Here is an 18813-nt window from a genome sequence, read left to right on the forward strand (position 1 = left end):
GACATTAGATGCCTTTCCATTCATTTAGATGTTCTTTAATTTCTTTCAGTTATATTAATGGTTTTCAGTGTACAAGTTTTGCTTTTTTGTTATTTCTGAGTGTCTTCTCCTTCTTGATGCTATCATAAATGGAATCATTATCTTAAATTTTTAGATCGTTCATTGTTAAAATGTAGAAACATAAATGATTTTCATATCGATCTTGTATCCTGAAACTATGCTGAACTCATGAGCTTTATTGTTTTTGGGCTTTTTTTTCTGGATTCATTCTACATGCAAAATCATGTCACCTGCAAGTAGAAATCGATGTACTCCTTCCCTTTCACTCTGGATGTCTTCTGTCTTCTCTAATTGCCCCGGCTGAAACCTTCGTTACAATCTTGAATAGAAGCGGTGAGAGTGGGCTTGTATCTAGGGGAAGCATCCAATCTTGCACCATTCAATAGTATGTTAGCTATGGGTTTCTCATAGATGCTGTTGATCAGATTCAGAAAGTTCTCTTCTATTCCTAGTTTGTTGGGTCTTTTTTTTTTTTTTAATCAAAAAGAAAGTTAGATTTTGTCAAATGCATTTTCTGGATCTACTGAGATGACCGTGAGGTTTTTGTCCTCTATTCTATTAATAGGTTGAATTACACAGATTGATTTTTCTGACGTTGAACCAACCTTGCATTAGTGAGATAAATCCCACTTGGTCATGATATGTTATCCTTTTTATGTTAATAGAATGAGTCTGGAAATGTTTCTTCCTCTTCTGTGTTTTGGAAGATTGTTTTGAAGAACTGGGGTTTTTGTTTTCGTTTATTTTTATTGTACTTTAGGTTCTGGGGTACATGGGCAGAACATGCAGGATTGTTGCAAAGGTACATACGTGGTAGTGTGTTTGCTGCCTCCATCCCTTGTCACCTATATCTGGCATTTCTCCCCATGTCATCCCTCCCCACCCTCCCCACCCCCTGCTGTCCCTCCCCCTACCAACAGACCCCAGTGTGTGATGCTTCCCTCCCTGTGTCCATGTGTTCTCATTGTTTAACACTCACCTATGGTTGAGAACATGTGGTGCTTGATTTTCTGTTCTTGTGTCAGTTTGCTGAGAATGATGGTTTCCACATTCACCCATGTCCCTACAAAAGACATGAACTCGTTTTTTACGGCTTCATAGTATTCAGAACTGGTCTTAACTATTCATTAGATGGGTGTTTTGTTTGTTTGTTCGTTGAGATAGAGTCTCTCTTTGTTACCCAGGCTGGAGTACAGTGGCTCCATCTCTGCTCACTGCATCCTCCACCTCCCTGGTTCAAGCAGTTCTCCTGCCTCAGCCTCTTAGTAGCTGGGATTACAGGCACGCGCCACCACACACAGCTAATTTTTATGTTTTTATCAGAGACGGGGTTTCATCATATCGGTCAGGCTGGTCTCAAAACTCCTGACCTCAGGTGGTCTGCCCACGTTAGCCTCCCAAAGTGCTGGGATTACAGGCATGAGCCACCATGCCTGGCTAATTGTTTTTCTTTTTTTTTTTTTCTGAGACAGGGTCTCACTCTGTCACCTTGGCTGGAGTGTAGAGGTGCAATCATGGCTCACTGCAGCCTCCACCTCCTGGGCTCAAGTGATCCTCCCACTTCAGCCTCCCAAGTAGCTGCAACTACAGGCACACATCACTATGCCTGGCTAATTTTCAGTTTTTTTTTTGTAGAGACAGGGTCTCACTATGATGCCCAAGCTGGTCTCGAACGCCTAGGCTCAAGTGACCCTCTCTCCTTGGGCTCCCCGAGTGCTGGGATAGTAGGCATGAGCACCGTGCCCCGCCCTTGTGTAAATATTTGACAAAGTTCACCAGTGAAGCTATCCTAACCTGGGCTTTTCCTTGCGGGTAGTTGTATTATTACTAATTCATTCTCTTGTCACACTTTTTATTTCTTCTCAAGTCTGTTTTGATAGTGTGTGTCTTTCTATGAATGTGTCCATGTAGACAGGATTTAAGTTAAAGTAAGGTGGGTTAAGTGTACATGTATTATGTTTCTCTCTCTCTCTCTCTCTCTCTGTGTGTGTGTATGTGTGTGTGTGTGTGTGTGTGTATGACTCCCCACTTTACTTAACTTTCTTGTTCATTAACCAGGCAACCACCAGCCCTAGAGAGGAAGGTGACTCTTGGCATCTGTGTGTCCCCGTTGTGACTTTCTCCTTACCCTGTCGTTTCTTTGGTGTGAGTCCACTTTCCTCCTTCTCCCACACCATGGCCCGCTTCTGGGTTTTCCATCATTTCGTTTACATTTAGTTCCAGGCAAAATGTGTTAGTGTCAGCCCTTTGGGATGTCCTTTCTATGTCAGTCATGCTTAGTCCTTAGTCACAGCCTCCCGTGACACCTTCGTGACCTCTCTAGATTTACTTTACAGAAGCTTTACTGCTCCCTGCTGTTTCTGTGTTTCTTTTCTTCCCCTATTGTGAACCCTCTGTTCTGAGTAAGTTTTCATTTCTTGCACTCAGTTGTGGCTTTTGTTGTACTGACTCTTCATTCTGGTGTTTATTCATATCTGAGCCCTTCAAAGTGACAAGTGCTAATGTATAGAGGGAGCATAATTAGGAAGGAAGCTCACTGTGGGCCAGTGTGTAGAAGGCCTTTGGCCACTCTTTCCTGATCAGCTAACCTTAATTTCTTTTCTCGGAAAAAACCTGTAGGAACCCCCCAGCCACGGCTCCAGCCCCCACTGCCCTGTTTTGCCACCCCCTGCAGAGGGGTGCTGGGCTCAGGGGATGACAGCCAGTGCCCTGGCCTCCCACTGGAAGGAGCGCCTCTTCCCAGTTTGCCCCTGAGGCAGCCCTGCAGCCTGGCAGCCCTGCACCACTGTGCGGGTCTCAGCCGCTCTTTCCCGGCCCTCCCCTGTATTTCTGAGTCTTTCTGGAAAACTGAGAGGTGTGTGTGCTCCCTCAGGAGCCAGGATGTGTTGAGGACATTGGTAGAGGGAACAGGGAGAGAGGGTGCTGGGCAGGAGCGCCCTGAACATAAAGGCAGGTAAGCAGACCTGGCTGGGACCTGGAGGAACGGGCAGCTCAGAGCTCCACGGTGTTCCTGGAAATCAAGGCCCTTGTCCACAGACCGCTGCCACCTGCCCCACCCTGCCCTCCATGGCAAGAGATGGAGGCATGGGTCAGATGAACTCATAGGATGATGCGAGCTTTCCTTTAAACCACACGCCACTGCTGTCTGGTCTGTGACCGAGCGATGGTGCTTCTCAGGGAAGGGGACCGAGACTCAAAGGGTCAGTCATGTGCTCACATCCCGTGGGTGCTCAGTGCCCAGGCAGGGCCCACAGACAACTGACGTACCCTTGGACTCCTGGTCCCAGGTGTTGACCGCTTCATGCTCTCCCTCAGATCCCAGCCCTGGGCTGTGTGGATAGACCGAAATGTTTGGGGCTCCGTGTTCAGTGGGCTTTGGGAAGCTGCCCAAGGCAAGGGAGCCTTAGTTCTTGTCCTCTGTCATTTCCACATGCACCCGGAGGACATCACACACCTGAATTCGGATCCCCTCTCCCCGGAGCAGACCGAGCAGGGCTTTTCTCCAGCAGGGTCTCAGATGCTCAGTCCTGTTGTGGGAGGACAGCCCTGGCACTGGTGATGCCCACTTCAGGTTCGTGAGCACCCCAGCTGGGCACCAGACTCAGGTGTACCTTTGCCACCACAAAGATCAGAGAAGACAGGTACGGAGCAGGGCAAGCAGAGCCACCTGGGAAAGAAGGGACAGTTCAGAGCCCCTTTCCTGCCCTTCACCTCTGGGTGCAGAGTTGAGCTTTGTCTCTGGCAATAAACAAGCAGGTGAGGCTCCAGAGCCTGGAGCTTGGCAAGGCGGGGGAGGGGTGGCTGCCCACAGGCTTTTCAGGGTCACAGGCATTTCCGCTGGTCCTGAGGTGACTGGGAGGTGCCAGATGAAAGGGAGGTGGGGAGCTGGGAAGAGGGAACAAAACGTGTTTGCTAGTTGGGATTGGAGCAGGTTTGTTCAAAGAGCGGGGAGTTTAGGGGCGCTGGTTGGTTAGGAAGCTGGAAACCAGATGGAGTTCAGTGAGCCAAGGTCTTATTAAAGTATTTTCAACTGCAGTGACCCCATCAGGTTGGTTTAAAAACAGCTCTGCCAGCAGGATGGTGACCAAATTAGAGACAGAAAATCACGGCAGAGAGGCACCCAGGTTAACAGCTCCTGCGAGGAGGAGGTGGGCAGGGGCTGAGTGGAGCCCCCCCGCCAGGTGTCTGCCTGTCTCCTCCGCCGAAGTTTACTGAGCACCTGCTGTGTGCGGTGGTGAGCTGGGAACACAAAGGTGGGTGAAACAGATGTGCCCCAAAGGTCAGGAAGAGAAATCGCCCTTAGGATTTCAACACAGGAGGAACAGGTTACTTGGTGTGGAAGGCTGGGGAACAGAACGGGTGCTGAGGTTACAGAGAGAGGAATAACTGCAGGGAGCTCTCAACCCGCGGAGCCGGGGAACGGGAGGAGGAGGGGGAAACGTGCAGAAAACCCGCAGGTCCCTTGTTGCCCCGCTGGCTGGCCAGGCGCCCTCTGGCGCCCCTTACAGGCAGAGCCCAGCTGTACCCCGGGCACAGGAGCCTGAGAAGCTCCCAGGCTCTGCAGCCCTCCAGCCCCAGCCTGTAGAGAGGAGGACGAAGACACACCCTGCCCTAATTAAACACACACCGATGGTGGGGAAGAGACGGGAGACATCAAGCGCCATTTGCGGGATTCTTGCTGGGGAGGCTGAGGAGTCAAGGTCAAAGGATCCCTGGGAAAGAAGTCCAGGCTGGAGTCCAGGACGGTGGGGGCAACTCAGCCCCAAAAGGCGATCCGGAGCTTAGCGCAGAGGCAGGGGCGTGCTTCGACCTTGACACAGCCTCCGGTGTGTGGCAGCCTCTGCTCACTTGCACCTGCGGAGAGGGTCACTTGCAGTCCCCGCCCTCCTCAAACGCGTGCTCTCTTTCCTGGTGGGATGGTGCCTTGGATTGGAAAGTGTTTTGGTGTCTGCGTGTCTTCAGTTTTGCTTGAGTATGTCATTGATTTTTTTCTAATGTCCGATGGAGGCTAATGGAAACTATTTCCTGATTAGACTTGGGGGCATTTGCCCTCACCCTACCTCTCATCTCTGTGCGGCAGGCATCTGGACTAACTCACTCCTGTTGTGTGGGGACAGCCCTGGGCACTGGTGATGCCCACTTCAGATGCATGAGCACCCCAGCTGGGCACCAGGCGGCGGACAACAGATGCACATCCGCCCTGTTCTCAGCCAATGATCCGCCTGTTTCAGACAATTAAACACACACATCCATGGGTCGGTCCAGCCAGAGAGGCAAGGAGTGTGCTCTGTGTGTTAGGGAGGCTATGGGAGCCATTTTCCTGTGATTTACAAACCTTTAGACACGGCCACCGGCCTTTCTCTGTCAGCCTAGAGTACACTCATTTCACAGCACCTGACCCCATTCAGAATAGTCACCACACCCTACCAGTGCAGAAGCGCTTCACATCCTGGCCTCTGTCAGCTGCAGCCCCCGCTACCCCTGCTGCTGGAAGGCCTCTCTACACGCAGCTCTAGTTCCCCTGCTCCCAGCTCCAACACCCTCACTGGCTCCCCAGTGCCCCAGAATTAAGAATCGATCTCCAGAGCCTTATCTGTTTGCTTTTCTTAAACATATCCATCCCTGGCTCACCTGCTTTGGAGCCTCAGTATCTCCCTGCATGCCCTCTTGATGAAATCCCACCAATCTTTCGAGACCTGCCCAGATGCCTTCTTCATGAATGCTTTGGGGACTGCAGGCTCACACAGTGCTTGGAGACCTCATTGTTTTCTAAAGGAGCTGTCCTTGCTTGTGTGGGGTGATTGTGGGTCCCTTCTTCCCTCAGCACACACACACAAATACACAGAGACACACACATACACATATACGCATGCAGACACACAGACACACATGCAGATACATATACATACACATGCATGTACATATACCCATACATACACATCTACACACACACATGCACATACATACAGACGTGTATACCTACATAAACACATACAGAGAAACATGTACAGACAAACATACACACACACATACACACACACTCAACCTTCCTCTCCTTACCTCACCTGCCACGTGCAGGTAGGGCCCCTGGCCAGGAGCGCTTTGCAGCATGACTCTTTTTGCCATGTGGACTCTCATAGGGCAGGCTTGACTGCAGCTGGAGCAATGTCTCAGGCATCTCCATGTCACGGGGGACCTCTGGACAGCAGAGACGTGGAGGTGGAAAGAAAAGCAGTTGGTTGGTAGTACTTCAGAAATGGAAAACTAGGCAGAAACGGGTTTCATTTTGTTGAAGTGATTTCACGTCACTGTTAAAGTAGCATCTCAGTGTTCAAGGTTGGCCCATAGAAGGTTCTGGAACTCGTGAAGTTGTCTCTCTTTCCTCAGAGCAGTGTTTTCCAAACTGTGAAATCCCGAGAACTGCCCAATATTAATAGAGGCTATGTGCCCAAAGGGCCCTTTATGAAATATTTGAGAAAGGCTGGGTTAAAGCATTGGACAGCTAAGTGAGTGCTTCTGTGCAGGCCTTCTCAGAGCCTTGAACACACAAATGCACGTTGCGGGACTCCACTAAGGGAGTATGTGGCATTTTCCACAGATTCACCGCAGGAATTCCGGGGTGACAGGGGCACATCTCAAGGGGAGGGTCTAGTGTTTTCTCATGAACACACTTTGGCCAGTGCCGTCTTAAACCACGGACATCAGGCAGCCTTCCGACAGCAGTCTTTGAGGACTGTCTTCAGAGGGCCAGGTGGAGCAGCAGGAACAGCACCCAAGACTTCCCAGACCGTATTTTTTCTGTAAAAACAGGCAGTCTGTGTAACAGCGTGGGCAGCAAAGCGTACGGAGGCTTCTGAGGCAAGGCGTTCCTCCTGGAGCCTTCGTTTCAAAGCGTGTGCTTAGCCGTTGTGGCCTGACCGTTGAAATTGCAGGCATTCCAGACTGATCATTAAAGCTTGCACGTGATTAGCTTCATGAGACACAAGCCACACAAGATGTCCCAGATAACTCGGTGGTTGTCTCTGTTTTCCAGTTTCTTCCTCAGAGGTCGCATCCCGCCAACCCGGCCTGCGTGACTCCCCACGGCACCGTTCTCCACCAGACCCTGGATTTCGATGAGTTCATCCCCCCGCTCCCGCCTCCACCCTACTATCCCCCAGAGTACACCTGCACACCCTCCGCCGACGCCCAGAGGTTGGTGTCCCCAACGCCGCCCCCATCTTGAAGCCGCTGGGATGAGCAGCAGCGTCTGGGAGGTGGGAGTGGCAGGGGTCCTGCAGGCGTGGCACCGGGAACAGGGAAGGGGCAGTGGAAGGAGAGGCCTTAGACGTCGACTGTTCCCCTTGGCACCTTGGTGACGCAGCCCAAAAGAAACCAGAGGCAGCGGGGAGTTGCTGCCTCATGTTCTCATGATGTGCAAAGCTGCCGTCAAGTTACAGTCATTTGTGTTACATTTGAAGTTGGATGAGGATTTCATCAGCTGTATGATTATTTGAATTTTAATGGACAGGTGGGTAGAGTTTCTTGAAGATGTTGATGTTGTTCTAAAACAAAGGTGCAGATCGCCCAGTGAGTGAAGCTTTGATTTCACCATGATGGGAAGTCTTAGGAGAGGGAAAAACCCTGGCCGCCCCTGCTCGGGCTGCTCTGAGAGCTGCCAGCCCTTCCGCCTCATTCCCCAGGCAGTGACGATGTGATGCTTCTGCCTTTTCAGGGGCCTCCACCTGGACTTTGCTCCGTCTCCATTCAGCACTTTGTATGACGTGGCCATCAACAGCCCCGGCCTGCTCTATCCTGCTGAGCTCCCGCCTCCGTACGAGGCGGTGGTGGGCCAGCCCCCTGCCAGCCAGGTGAGGCCCGGGGCCCCAGACAAGGCCAGTTTCTGTGGGAACGCTGGGGACACTCTCCCGGCCGGCCCTTGGGAGGCACCGCGCACTGCGCCAGGTCCGAGTGGCCGTGGAGTGCCCACCCGCGAGTGCCCTGCACCGAGGCCCCCTGAGGCATTTGTCTGTCTTGAAGCGTTTCAGCAAACCTGTGGGACGTTGGTCTTTTGTTTTGTTTCGTTTTTGTTTTTTTGATGGAGTTTTGCTCTGCCGCCAGGCTGGAGTGCAGTGGCACAATCGGCTCACTGCAACCTCCGCCTCCCGGGTTCAAGCGATTCCCCTGCCTTAGCCTCCCGAGTAGCTGGGATTACAGGCACCTGCCTCCACGCCTGGCTGGTTTTTTGTATTTTAGTGGAGATGGGGTTTCAGCATGTGGGCCAGGATGGTCTTGATCTCTTGACCTCATGATCTACCCACCTCGGTCTCCCAGAGCGCTGGGATTACAAGCATGAGCCACCGCACCTGGCCAGGATGTTGGTCTCATTAGCCCTGTGCTACAGATGGGGCCACAGGCTCAGAGAGCAGCACCTGCAGAGACACCAGCCCGGGCCTGGGGCACCCAGCGTCAGTGCTTGTTCCTTGTCTCCCCACTTCCGTTTCTGCAGCCACGATTCACAGCCCAGGTGCGTCTGAGCTTCATGCTGGTGGGTGTTCTAGGATACAGGCAGAAGGACCTGGGACAGCTCCTGACCCTAGGGCAGAGCCCCCAGGAGCAGAGCTGGGTCCATGGACCGAGTATCCAGGACACTCCGGCCAGCCTTGATCACATACTGCCATCAGCGCCCTTTGGGGAGGGGAGGAAGCTGCCCTGGGTCCCTGCTCCTGTCTGAGGCTGAGACGCTTCAGGCCTGGGAAGTGCCTCCACCACCAGTGCGTCCGGCCTTCTGTGACCTGTGCATGCCGGGCACTCCCACAGCCTCTCAGTGGCTGACATGTGACAGGTTGTATGTTCATGAAGCCTCGGTCTCCTCATCTGTAAAATGGGCATCATCATAGTACCAAGGTCATGGGACCAAATGGGAAGTTGTATGAATGGAGCCAACAGGACCTGGAGCATAGTTAAGTACTGAGCTCAGCAGACGTCAGCCACCGTTTTTGGGGATTGTCCTCCTCCTCCTCCTTGTCGTCATTGTCATTACTCAATGTGAAATGCTGCTAGCCAGGGGAGAGCGATGGGGACATCTGGAAAGGTCACGTGGCCCATAGTGACCTTACATCACGCTCCAAGGAATGTGCGGTTATGTAAATGACCAAATGGACAGTTCACTGGTGTCCTTGAGATACAGGGAAAGAAAGCAAGCGATTGGAAAACGTATTTTAGGGTATCATCTGTGAACACTCCCCAGTCCTGCTAGAGAGGTCAGAGAACGCCCTTGACAGGCGGGCAGGGCGGTCCTGGAGGCCTCGGGGACCGGGGCGTGGCTGGGCCACACAGCAGCAAGTTGGAGCAGAGGGCACAGGCAGGGGAGCCGAGGAGGTTCACCAGGGAGGGGTGGAGGGAGGGGCTGAAGCCACTTCTGAGCCCCAAGCAGCAAGCAGAGGAGAGCGGGTGACAGCATGACCTGAAGCATCCAGGCGCGCCCAGAACTGCGCCCAGTGTGGGCTTCTCGGCAGCCATGGAGCCCCAGACGGTTCTCTCTGCCCAGATCACCGGCCAGGCAGCGGTACAGGGTGTCAGATCAGGCCTGGATGGCTGCCCGCTGTCTGCTGACTCCTGTAAAGCCACCCTAGCACAGGGCTCAGGCCTTTTGATGTCACCCCCAATGTTTTTCCTGTCATGTGAGATCCCGAAGGCCCACGTGCACGCAGGCCAGGTGGCAATGCTGGTCCCTTTGCCAACCAGGGACTGAGGCAGTGCTGACCCTGAGGAGCCTCTGTGGGTGGAACAGCAGTTTCCATGGCGGCCGAATAAGCTCATGAGCCCTGCTGACAATCACACCCACAAGGACAGGTCACCTTAGCAGGCCAGGTGGTCTTAGGACAGGAAGAGACACGGCCTCCCTGTGCGCTTTGGAAACATGGAGAGCGCGTTCAGACGCTGTGAGGCGCCATGCACCTGGGGAGTCACATATGCCGTAGGGACCTCCTTTGGGGTGGCTTATGGTGGGCCACCTCAGCTTCTGGCTGGCCCATGAGCCCCCAGCACCCCCTCACACAGCAGACAGTGAGCCTGGAATGCCTGGAGTGGCTGGACAGCTGCAGACTGCGGTCCCTGCACCCCAGCCGGGACTCCCTTCTTCCTGTGGGTTCTAGAAGCACATGTGTGGGAGCTGCCTGTGGGGAGGAATCCTTTAGTGAGGAGGCGGGCATGGCCCCGAAATCCCATTCCCGAACATGCAGTCGTGGAGATGTTCTTAGACTTTTTTTTAAAGCTGAGCCGGGACCCCTGCCTGCCCAGTGTTGCTTAGCTTTCCGTTTATAGTAACAGTAATTCAAATCAGTGTTATTCATGGGGACGGCTGGCTGTGATAACAGTTATCATCAGTGCTTCGAGGGGAGCCCAGTGCACGTGGGGCACCTGTCATGGTGTCAGGTCCAATTTAGGGGTCCAGGGAGGGTCTGGGAGGTCAGGCTGGGAAGTCAGGCTGGGCAGGCATCGGGCAGGCGAGGTGCAGGGAGTGGGGCTGGAAGGGCTCCTGAGAGAGGGAACAGCCTGTGCAAGGCTCAGAGGGAGGAAGGGCAGGCACAGCATATCCCCCAGACAGAGGGCCATCCAGAAAGAGTCTCAGATGAGCGGGCATGGGTGGTAACGTGTCTGGGTGTGGTGGGTTGAATTCTGAGTGAGTGTGAACTACAGCACGATGACAGGAGCTGTAGTTCAGAGGAGTCTGTTAGCTGCTGCTCTCACTGGAGTCTGGGAAATGGGAGAGAGGTTGCCCCACAGAAATGACATGATTGCAGGTGGTGGAAGAAAGGCACCCCCGCACTTGGTAGGCTGCAGGTAACCACGCAGGCTCCCAGGAGCCTGGATTTGCCACAAGCAGCAGTTCCGGAAGGAAGTGACGGGCCAGGCGCTTTCTAGAAGCTGACCCCCAGGGCCATGTGGCTCACCATGGACGGGCAGCTTTGGTGGGATGGAGGGCAGGGCCGGACCACAGCAGGTGAAGGAGTGGAGGGCACGTCCACAGGGCAGTGCAGGCATGGCCGCGGTTCTTAGTTGCCAGCGGGTGCCCCCCAGGGAACTTGTTCCTCAAATCCTAATGGCTGGGCTCACCCCCAGGGTCTCTGAGTCAGTCATTGGGGTGTTGGGGTGGGGTGAGGGCTAAGGGTGTGTTGCCTGTCAAAGCCTCAGCCCCGCTGCTGCCCCAGGGATGCGCTGGAGAGCAGGAGTAGGTCACTCTTGCCGGAAGCTCAGTAAAGAGACAAGAGGGGATGGTGATTAGAGGGGAGTGTGATCTAGGACCTTGAGGAGGTCACCAGGCAGACATGAAGGACCTAGAGGGTGAGGGCAGCAGGCCCAGGACGGGGCCCTTCATGAGGGAAGTCCCTGGGAAGGCGGAGGGCAGGCTGACCGGGGGTGCAGATGGGCAGCTCCACGCTGTAGCCGGCAGAGACACTGGGCAGGGTGGCGGGTGGACCGGGAAATCCCTGAAGGCCACAGGGGTGTGTGGTTCCCCACGGCTGCCTTGTGGCGAGGGAGCGTCTCTGTCTTCTCCTCCGCCTCTGCTCAGTGACCCTGCCTGCTGCCATCACAACTCCAGCTCTGCGCTGGGACTGGCCCTGCTTCCCTGTTCTCCCTTCCGCCCCTCGGAGCCCTCTGCCTCCCCCACGACGGGAACCCCCATCCATGGAGCCCAGGCCCCGCGGCTGGAAGTCGCTTCTGGACCTGGGTGTGACGTTCCGTGCCTGAGTGGCTCCGGGAAGGACATGGATCCCTGCTGTGTTACAGTTGGACTGTTTGCTCTGACGAGTCAAATCTATGGGAAGGGATGGTGCTGGTCATGAAGCCCAGGCGAAACCCCTCTCTCAAACTCTGGGGAATTCTCTCAGTTGAGATTTCGTTGTCAGAACTGCAGTGAGAAGAGCTGTAAGGTCAGAGGCTGATCTCAGATTAGCATGGGTTGGCTCAGCGACCCCCAGCTCCCAGGGCTGGCAGGGGCCCAGCACGACCGCCTGCACAGCCTGTCCCTGGGCGCCCGCCTGGCAGCAGGGCAGCATCTGGTGATTAAGGGGCCGCTGCAGCCCTCAGGCCCACTTTGTTTGACCTCCTGGTCTGAGAGCACTTTTCAATTCATGGTCACGTCTGGGAGTCTGGAAGTCAACGAAGCCCATTACCGTACACAGAGGGAAGGCCGTGCCGCCAGCTGTCCCCTCTAGGCAGCAGGGCCCCCCGACTAGACAGTGAGGAACGCCCCTTCATGGCACAACCCTGCACGCCTCTGAGGAGGGGTCAGTTGCTTCTCCTTGTTAGGACAAATGGCGTAGAAATTGCCCTCAGCACTCATTTGGATAAAGATAGGAGGCTGCAGAAAGCAGACTCCTTGGAGGCGCAGCTGGCTCTGGGGTCTGGGGGAGGGGGGTGCGCTGGGGAAGAGGTTTAGCACAGGAGGGGCAGCCTCCCCCGAGGACGTGATGGGCCGCGCACACTCCTCTTCTGGCTTAGGTCAGTTGCCGGATGGAGGAGGATTGGGTCAGACGCCATTCTCTTTCGTGTGGCTGTAGTCTTCAGCCAGGGTTGAAGGAGTGAGTTTCTTTTGTGTTGGAAGTAGATGCTCGGAGCCACAAAGAAAAATTAGCACTGAGGCAAAGGCTCTTTAAGCATCGCAGTTTTTACCTCCTGGACTGCAGGAAGGCTACTTGACTAGCCATCTTGCCATAGAGTACAACGAGCAGAGGAAAAGCAGACAAATTTACTCCCAGCATATCTGGGGTGGTCCTTACTGCTGGGTCTGATCTCCCTTGGCTGGAGCCAGACCTCACAATGTAAACTAAAACCCGATTGGCTCACAACTTAAAACTTTTCTGAACAGGTAAAAGCAATGGAGAGCTGGGACATGCCTGTGAGCACGTCCAGCACAGATATTTGGCTTAAAGCACAAGGACACAGAATGTACTACGTGCCTGTAAGCATGGCATGTCTACCAGCTACATAGGATAGGGCTTAACCAAGTTATTAGCACACTTATTCTTTAACAAGAAAGGAAACTTTAAAAAGGAACTTTTCTCCTTTCCACATTGTGAGAGCAGGAAAGTGATTTACGTTTGATCTTCTTGTCCTGGTGGCAAGTGTATGTTTCAGGGACCACTGACAACAGTGGGTATAGGACAGAATCCCTGTCACATCACCCTCATGTAGTGACCCGACAAAGACAAACTTTTTTGAGGCTTCTGCAGAAGAACACGGCCTGGTGATCTGGGAGGGCTGGGGTGTGTAGAGAGGGAGGTGGTGTGGGGGGCTGGGGTGTGTGGAGGAGGGGGAGGTGGTGTGGGGGGCTGGGATGTGTGGAGGAGGGGGAGGTGGTGTGGGGGGCTGGGGTGTGGAGGAGAGGGAGGTGGTGTGGGGGGTTGGGGTGTGTGGAGGAGGGGGAGGTGGTGTGGGGGGCTGGGATGTGTGGAGGAGAGGGAGGTGGTGTGGGGGGCTGGGGTGTGGAGGAGAGGGAGGTGGTGTGGGGGGTTGGGGTGTGTGGAGGAGGGGGCAGTGGTGTGGGGGGCTGAGATGTGTGGAGGAGAGGGACGTGGTGTGGGGTGCTGGGGTGTGGAGGAGAGGGAGGTGGTGTGGGGGGTTGGGGTGTGTGGAGAAGGGGGCAGTGGTTTGGGGGGCTGGGGTGTGTGGAGGAGGGGGAGGTGGTGTGGGGGGTTGGGGTGTGTGGAGGAGGGGGAGGTGGTGTGGGGGGCTGGGGTGTGTGGAGGAGGGGGAGGTGGTGGGGGGTTGGGGTGTGTGGAGGAGGGGGAGATGGTGTGGGGGGCTGGGCTGTGTGGAGGGGGGTGGTGGGGGGTTGGGGTATGTGGAGGAGGGGGAGTGGTGTTGGGGTTGGGGTGTGTGGAGGAGGGGAGGTGGTGGCGGGGGTTGGGATGTGTGGGGGAGGGGAGGTGGTGTCGGTGAAGATAGGTCAAAGCGTCAGTCAGCTAAGGCCAACAGCAGGGTGGCCTGGAGCCTGGCTATGTGAGCTTCAGCTCACCAGGGCTGAAATAGTTTGGGCAGATACTTTATGACCTTGGATGTCAAACTATCAAAGTGCCTTTAAGGAGCTTGGCACGTTGCACATGACCCAGTGGTGCTGTGGGAGTTTAACTTGATGACAGCACAGCAGGTGGAAGGGAACCCCAGAGCGAGACAGGAGTCGCGAGAAGGGAGGGGACCAGTGCAGTCTGAGACCAGCGTCAAGTCCTACAAGTTCTGATCTACAAAAAATCTGTTAGCAAAGCGTGCTCAGAGTTCGCCTTGAGCCACCAGCCTAAAATTTAACTCACATTTTGCATGATTGCTGGAATTGACCCAAAAGAACAGCTTTTCATAAATCTGGTTCTAATGGTTGACCTCACCCAGGAGTGGGAAATGTACTACGGAATTTCCATGCTGAGTGTCTTAGCCACAGAGCTTTGTACAAGGTGAATTATTTGTTGAAATGCCAATTGATTTTTCAGTTACGATGACTGTTCAGAATAGCACATCAGCAAACCAGTAAGACTCAGGTGAAGTGATTCCTGAAGTGTCTCCTGTCCACAGCCCCGTCCCCACTCTCCTTCTGTAAAGAGCTGTGTTTATGAGCTTCCTCGCTGAACTCAAATTTCAACTTAAATTGTATGCTACAAATACATTTCTTCCCCACCCTTTTCTCCTACATTTATAGTTCATCAAAAATGCTATATGAGAGGAACCGCTATCTTCCCCATGGCTTAGCGTGGCAAGGTGGCTTCTGACATCAGGGAATGGCCACATTTAAATTAAACTCTTGACACTCTGCTGCTGAGAGATGACAGATATGCTCCCAGGAACTGCCTCCTCTCAAAACTGAATTTGAATTTGACCAGGAGCCAGAGGGAAGCGAGTGATGCTTCTGCGAAATATGAAGCGAATCCAGTTTCCTCCTGAACTTACCCCACTGCGTGTTTTCTTTCTCTTGTTTCATTTGTGTTTCTTTATTACCCAAAGATTTCTTTTAGACATCAGAGTTGTAAGTTACCACCCAGCTACGATCCAAAAGACAAGAAAGCGCAAGGGCAGGTCAGATGCGGGAAGGGAGGTGCCAGATGAAACACACCGTTAGGGCATTGCTTTCTTCCTGTGATTCGGTGGAAGGTTCTGGACAGAGATTTCCAAAATCGGTTATTGGCACATAATGACTTCAGTGGAAAAGCAAGTGAGCACTGATGGTGAGGTGAAGTCTCCCTCCCCGACTCCCTCCCAGCAGAATCACTCAGAAGCATCTTAGTGAGATCAAAGGACACACTTAGGTGGTTCTCCCTCGTCTCTTTGTCTCAAACCCCCCTCTGGAGCCCCATGCCACAGGGGCAGCTCACACCCTTTGTGTGGGTGGGAAGGCTACAGCCCCATCCCCCACCCGGTGTCAGCCTGGTTGAAGAGGAGAGATGAAGGAGACCAGCTATCTGATTGAAGTGGCGGGAGATGGGGGAGGCAGACATGTAATTACCTGAGCTGAAATCGGAGGGATGGAGCCGCAGGGGCCCCCCTCACCTTCCCAGTCTCCTCTGGAGCTCATTATTTGCAAGCGTATCCCCAAAGCAATTCTGAAATAACGCAAGGATTGAAAACTTGTTTTCTGAGGTGGCATGGGGTGCCTGGTGGTGCCCACATGACGTGTGTATAGCATGCATTGCATGTAAACGTCGAATCCGGAGACCCTAACGCAGCAATGGCACAGCTGTGCCCTCCGAGCTGGAAACCATGCTCCCCACAGAATGGGCAGAACGAAGATGGGGTAGAGAACAGACGGGGTGTAGCCTTCCCCTCAGATTCCGAGGCCTCTCCAGGCAGAATCGAAATCTGTCCCAGAAGAAAGCTGAAAAAAGCAGGGCGTGGTAGCTCATACGTATACTCCCAGCTACTGGGAAGGAAGAGGCTGGATTGCTTACGCCCAGGAGTTTGAGGCTGCAGTGAGCTATGATGGCATGACTGCACTCCAGCGTGGGCCATGGTGTGAGAGACTGTCTCTAAAACATATAAAGAAACGAAAAATAAATAGAAAGTCACAAAAGATCGATGGTGGTGCAACTTGACATCAGGATTCTGTGGCCCAGCTGAGCACACTGATTGCAAAAGTTCACAGAAATAGGTTTTGGGCCGGGTGCGGTGGCTCACACCTGTAATCCCAGCACTTTGGGAGGCTGAAGCTGGCTGATTACCTAAGGTTAGGAGTTTGAGACCAGCCTGGCCCAGATGGCAAAACCCCATCTCTTCTAAAAATACAAAAAACTAGCCAGGCACAGTGGCGGGTGCCTATAATCCTAGCTACTCGGAAGGCTGAGACAGAAGAGTCGTTTGAACCAGGGAGGCAGAGGTTGCAGTGAGTGGAGATCACACTATTACACTCCAGCCTGGGTGACAGAGCAAGACTCCATTTCAGGGGGGAAAAAAAAAACAAAACAAGAGAACTAGGCTTTGGCCTCTGCAAGGGTGACTTGAACCCTCAGACCTCACTCATAAATATAAGGGAGAAGAGTTGAGCTGTGGGTGAACTTTCTTTTCTTTTGAGACGGAGTCTCGCTCTGTCGCCAGGCTGGAGTGCAGTGGTGCGATATCAGCTCACTGCAACCTCCTGCCTCACCCTCCCAAGCAGCTGGGACTACAGGCCCGCCACCACGCCCAGCTAATTTTTTGTATTTTCAGTAGACGCGGGGTTTCACCATGTTGGCCAAGATGGTCTCGATCTCTTGACCTCGTGATCCACCCTCCTAGGCCTCCCGAAGTCCTGGGATTACAGGCGTGATCTACCGTGTCCGGCCCAGGAGACAATTTTTAGTGCCAGCACTACTGTGCTGTGTTCCCACGATGACCCACCTTGACACTTTCCGTTTCTTACTGTAGGTTACAAGCAGAGATCAGCAGGTAGCTGAGTCTAGCTCCGGGGACCCAAACACCAGTGCTGGCTTCAGCACTCCAGGTAATCTCACCTCTTTCCGCTTCTGACGTGGGTGTTCGTGTTTTCAAGGATGTCCCTTTTCCTCCTCATCCTATTCTCTCCTCTTCTTCCTCCTCCCTCCATTCCTTATTAAGGGGCTGGAGTTTGCAACAGCCTTTCCCATGAAACACTCTCCAGGTTCCCCCATTTCCTCCCGTGCCTGCGTCCTCTGCAGTCGGCATCCTGAGAGACCTCCCATGCTCTCTGGGGAGACCTTGTCCCCTCTGCCCGCTTTCTCACTTGAGGGGTATGGATTTGAAGAAGAGCAGGACTTCATCTAGGGTCGCCTTTCCAGAGCCAAAGTTGTACCTACCGAGTCAATGGCATCTCCCTCTGAAGAAGGTGGCTGGGCCGGGCAGCTGGAAGGGGGGCACAAGCTGGAAGTCAGGTCCTGGAGGGCATTGAAGGGCACGTGTGCAAGGGTCAGATCGATCCCCAAACACACAGGGTGGGAGTCAGGCGCACAGCCCGGGCAGGGGAGGTGGTCTAAGGCTCTAAGAAAGCAGGAGAGCCCTTTGTAGCAGAGGCAGCAAGGACACAGAGGCCAGGCGAGCCCAGAGAGCCACCATCTGAGGCCTCTATGAGGCGCCACGTGGGCTGGCTTATTTGGAGACCACAGTTAGATAACTCATTCGATCCCACAATAGTCCCAGGGTACTCTGTCCTCTCCCCAACGCTCACTCAACGTCTAAGAGAACCAGGAAGGGGCTGTCTTTCTGGGAGGCCACCTTGAGGTTGCAGAGCACAGCGTCTTTGCACTTGTGGCATTGGGAGTAATCTTGTTCTTCCCTTGGTCACCCCAAGCCATCAGAAGCTGTCCAAGAAGGTGTTCAGTGGCCTTCCCAGGGGCAACCCAGGGTACAGTGTGTTTCAATCACTGTCACAGGGTGGCCACACCTGTGGCATATCAGGGTTTGGGCTGAGGGGGGCCAGTGCTACCAGGCCTCTTACTCTTTGCCATCTTGGGGCAGGCTGAAATAGACAGGGGTGCTCCTCGCCCAGAATTCAGCAGGGCTGGATCCTCCTCCCTCCCAGGACGTGGGCGGTGAACTCTATGGCTGACTCAGGCACCAGCAGAGCTTCCAGCACCCAAGCTTCTGCTGGGCTACAGAATCAGGACTCTGCGGAGTAGAGGACCACCTTGGTGGCTATGTGGCCCTCAACCCGGCTCTGTCTAAGCCCATTTCTGCAGCTATGGGATGGGGGTAAACTAGGGCTGCCTCACAGGCAGTGAAGATGAAGTGGGAGGTGGCCTGAAAGGCCTGTCGCCCTGGGGCAAGCTCACAGACTCAGGGGAGAAAGGGGTGGCAGGAACAGACCTGAAGCCCCCACGCCTGGAGGAGTTGAGGCTGTCGTGATCTCCATAGTGCCCCCATGCAGGTGATGGCAGCGAGGGTGCAGGAGCACTTCTCATGCCATCTCGTGCATTCACACCCCATGGAGATACCTTTAAAACTGACTCCCATCCAGCCCCCAAGGGGTCCAGCCTCGGAGTGGTTCCAGTCAGGAGCCCAGCCCTGACCCACATCCTGGTCCGGACCAGTCGTTCTTATAGTTGGGAGGGCATCAAAATTCCCTGGAGGGCTCGCTCCAACCCCGGTGGCTAGGCCCAGCGTCAGGGTCTCTGCTTCCATGGATCTGGGTCCAGCTGAGAGTCTGCATTCCCGGACTGTTCCCAGGCAAGGCTGCTGCTGCTGCTGGCCAGACATCCACACCCTGAGAGTCAAGGCCAGTGTTCCGTGGGCAGAGCTTATCCACCTGCCTGCACTGCCCTGTCTGGCTGCAGGCCA

At 54.1% G+C, this 18813-nt stretch overlaps 1 protein-coding gene across 4 annotated transcripts in view; it reads left to right on the forward strand.

Annotated features, from left to right (window-relative positions):
• The window catches only part of ENTREP2 (endosomal transmembrane epsin interactor 2), a 408260-nt gene that overhangs the window by 383108 nt on the left and 6339 nt on the right, over positions 1 to 18813 (forward strand). For all 4 annotated transcript variants that reach the window (XR_012517863.1, XM_074400122.1, XM_039479991.2 and 1 more), the window contains 3 exons: positions 7094 to 7254; positions 7775 to 7910; positions 16930 to 17005. Coding sequence is in view for 3 of the 4 variants with exons in the window: in XM_074400122.1 (XP_074256223.1) it covers positions 7094 to 7254; positions 7775 to 7910; positions 16930 to 17005 (373 nt within the window). In the remaining variant the exon portion in view is untranslated. The remainder of the gene's footprint in view (positions 1 to 7093; positions 7255 to 7774; positions 7911 to 16929; positions 17006 to 18813) is intronic.

This window comes from Saimiri boliviensis, chromosome 5, assembly GCF_048565385.1.
Source record: "Saimiri boliviensis isolate mSaiBol1 chromosome 5, mSaiBol1.pri, whole genome shotgun sequence".
NCBI classification, from domain to species: domain Eukaryota; kingdom Metazoa; phylum Chordata; class Mammalia; order Primates; family Cebidae; genus Saimiri; species Saimiri boliviensis.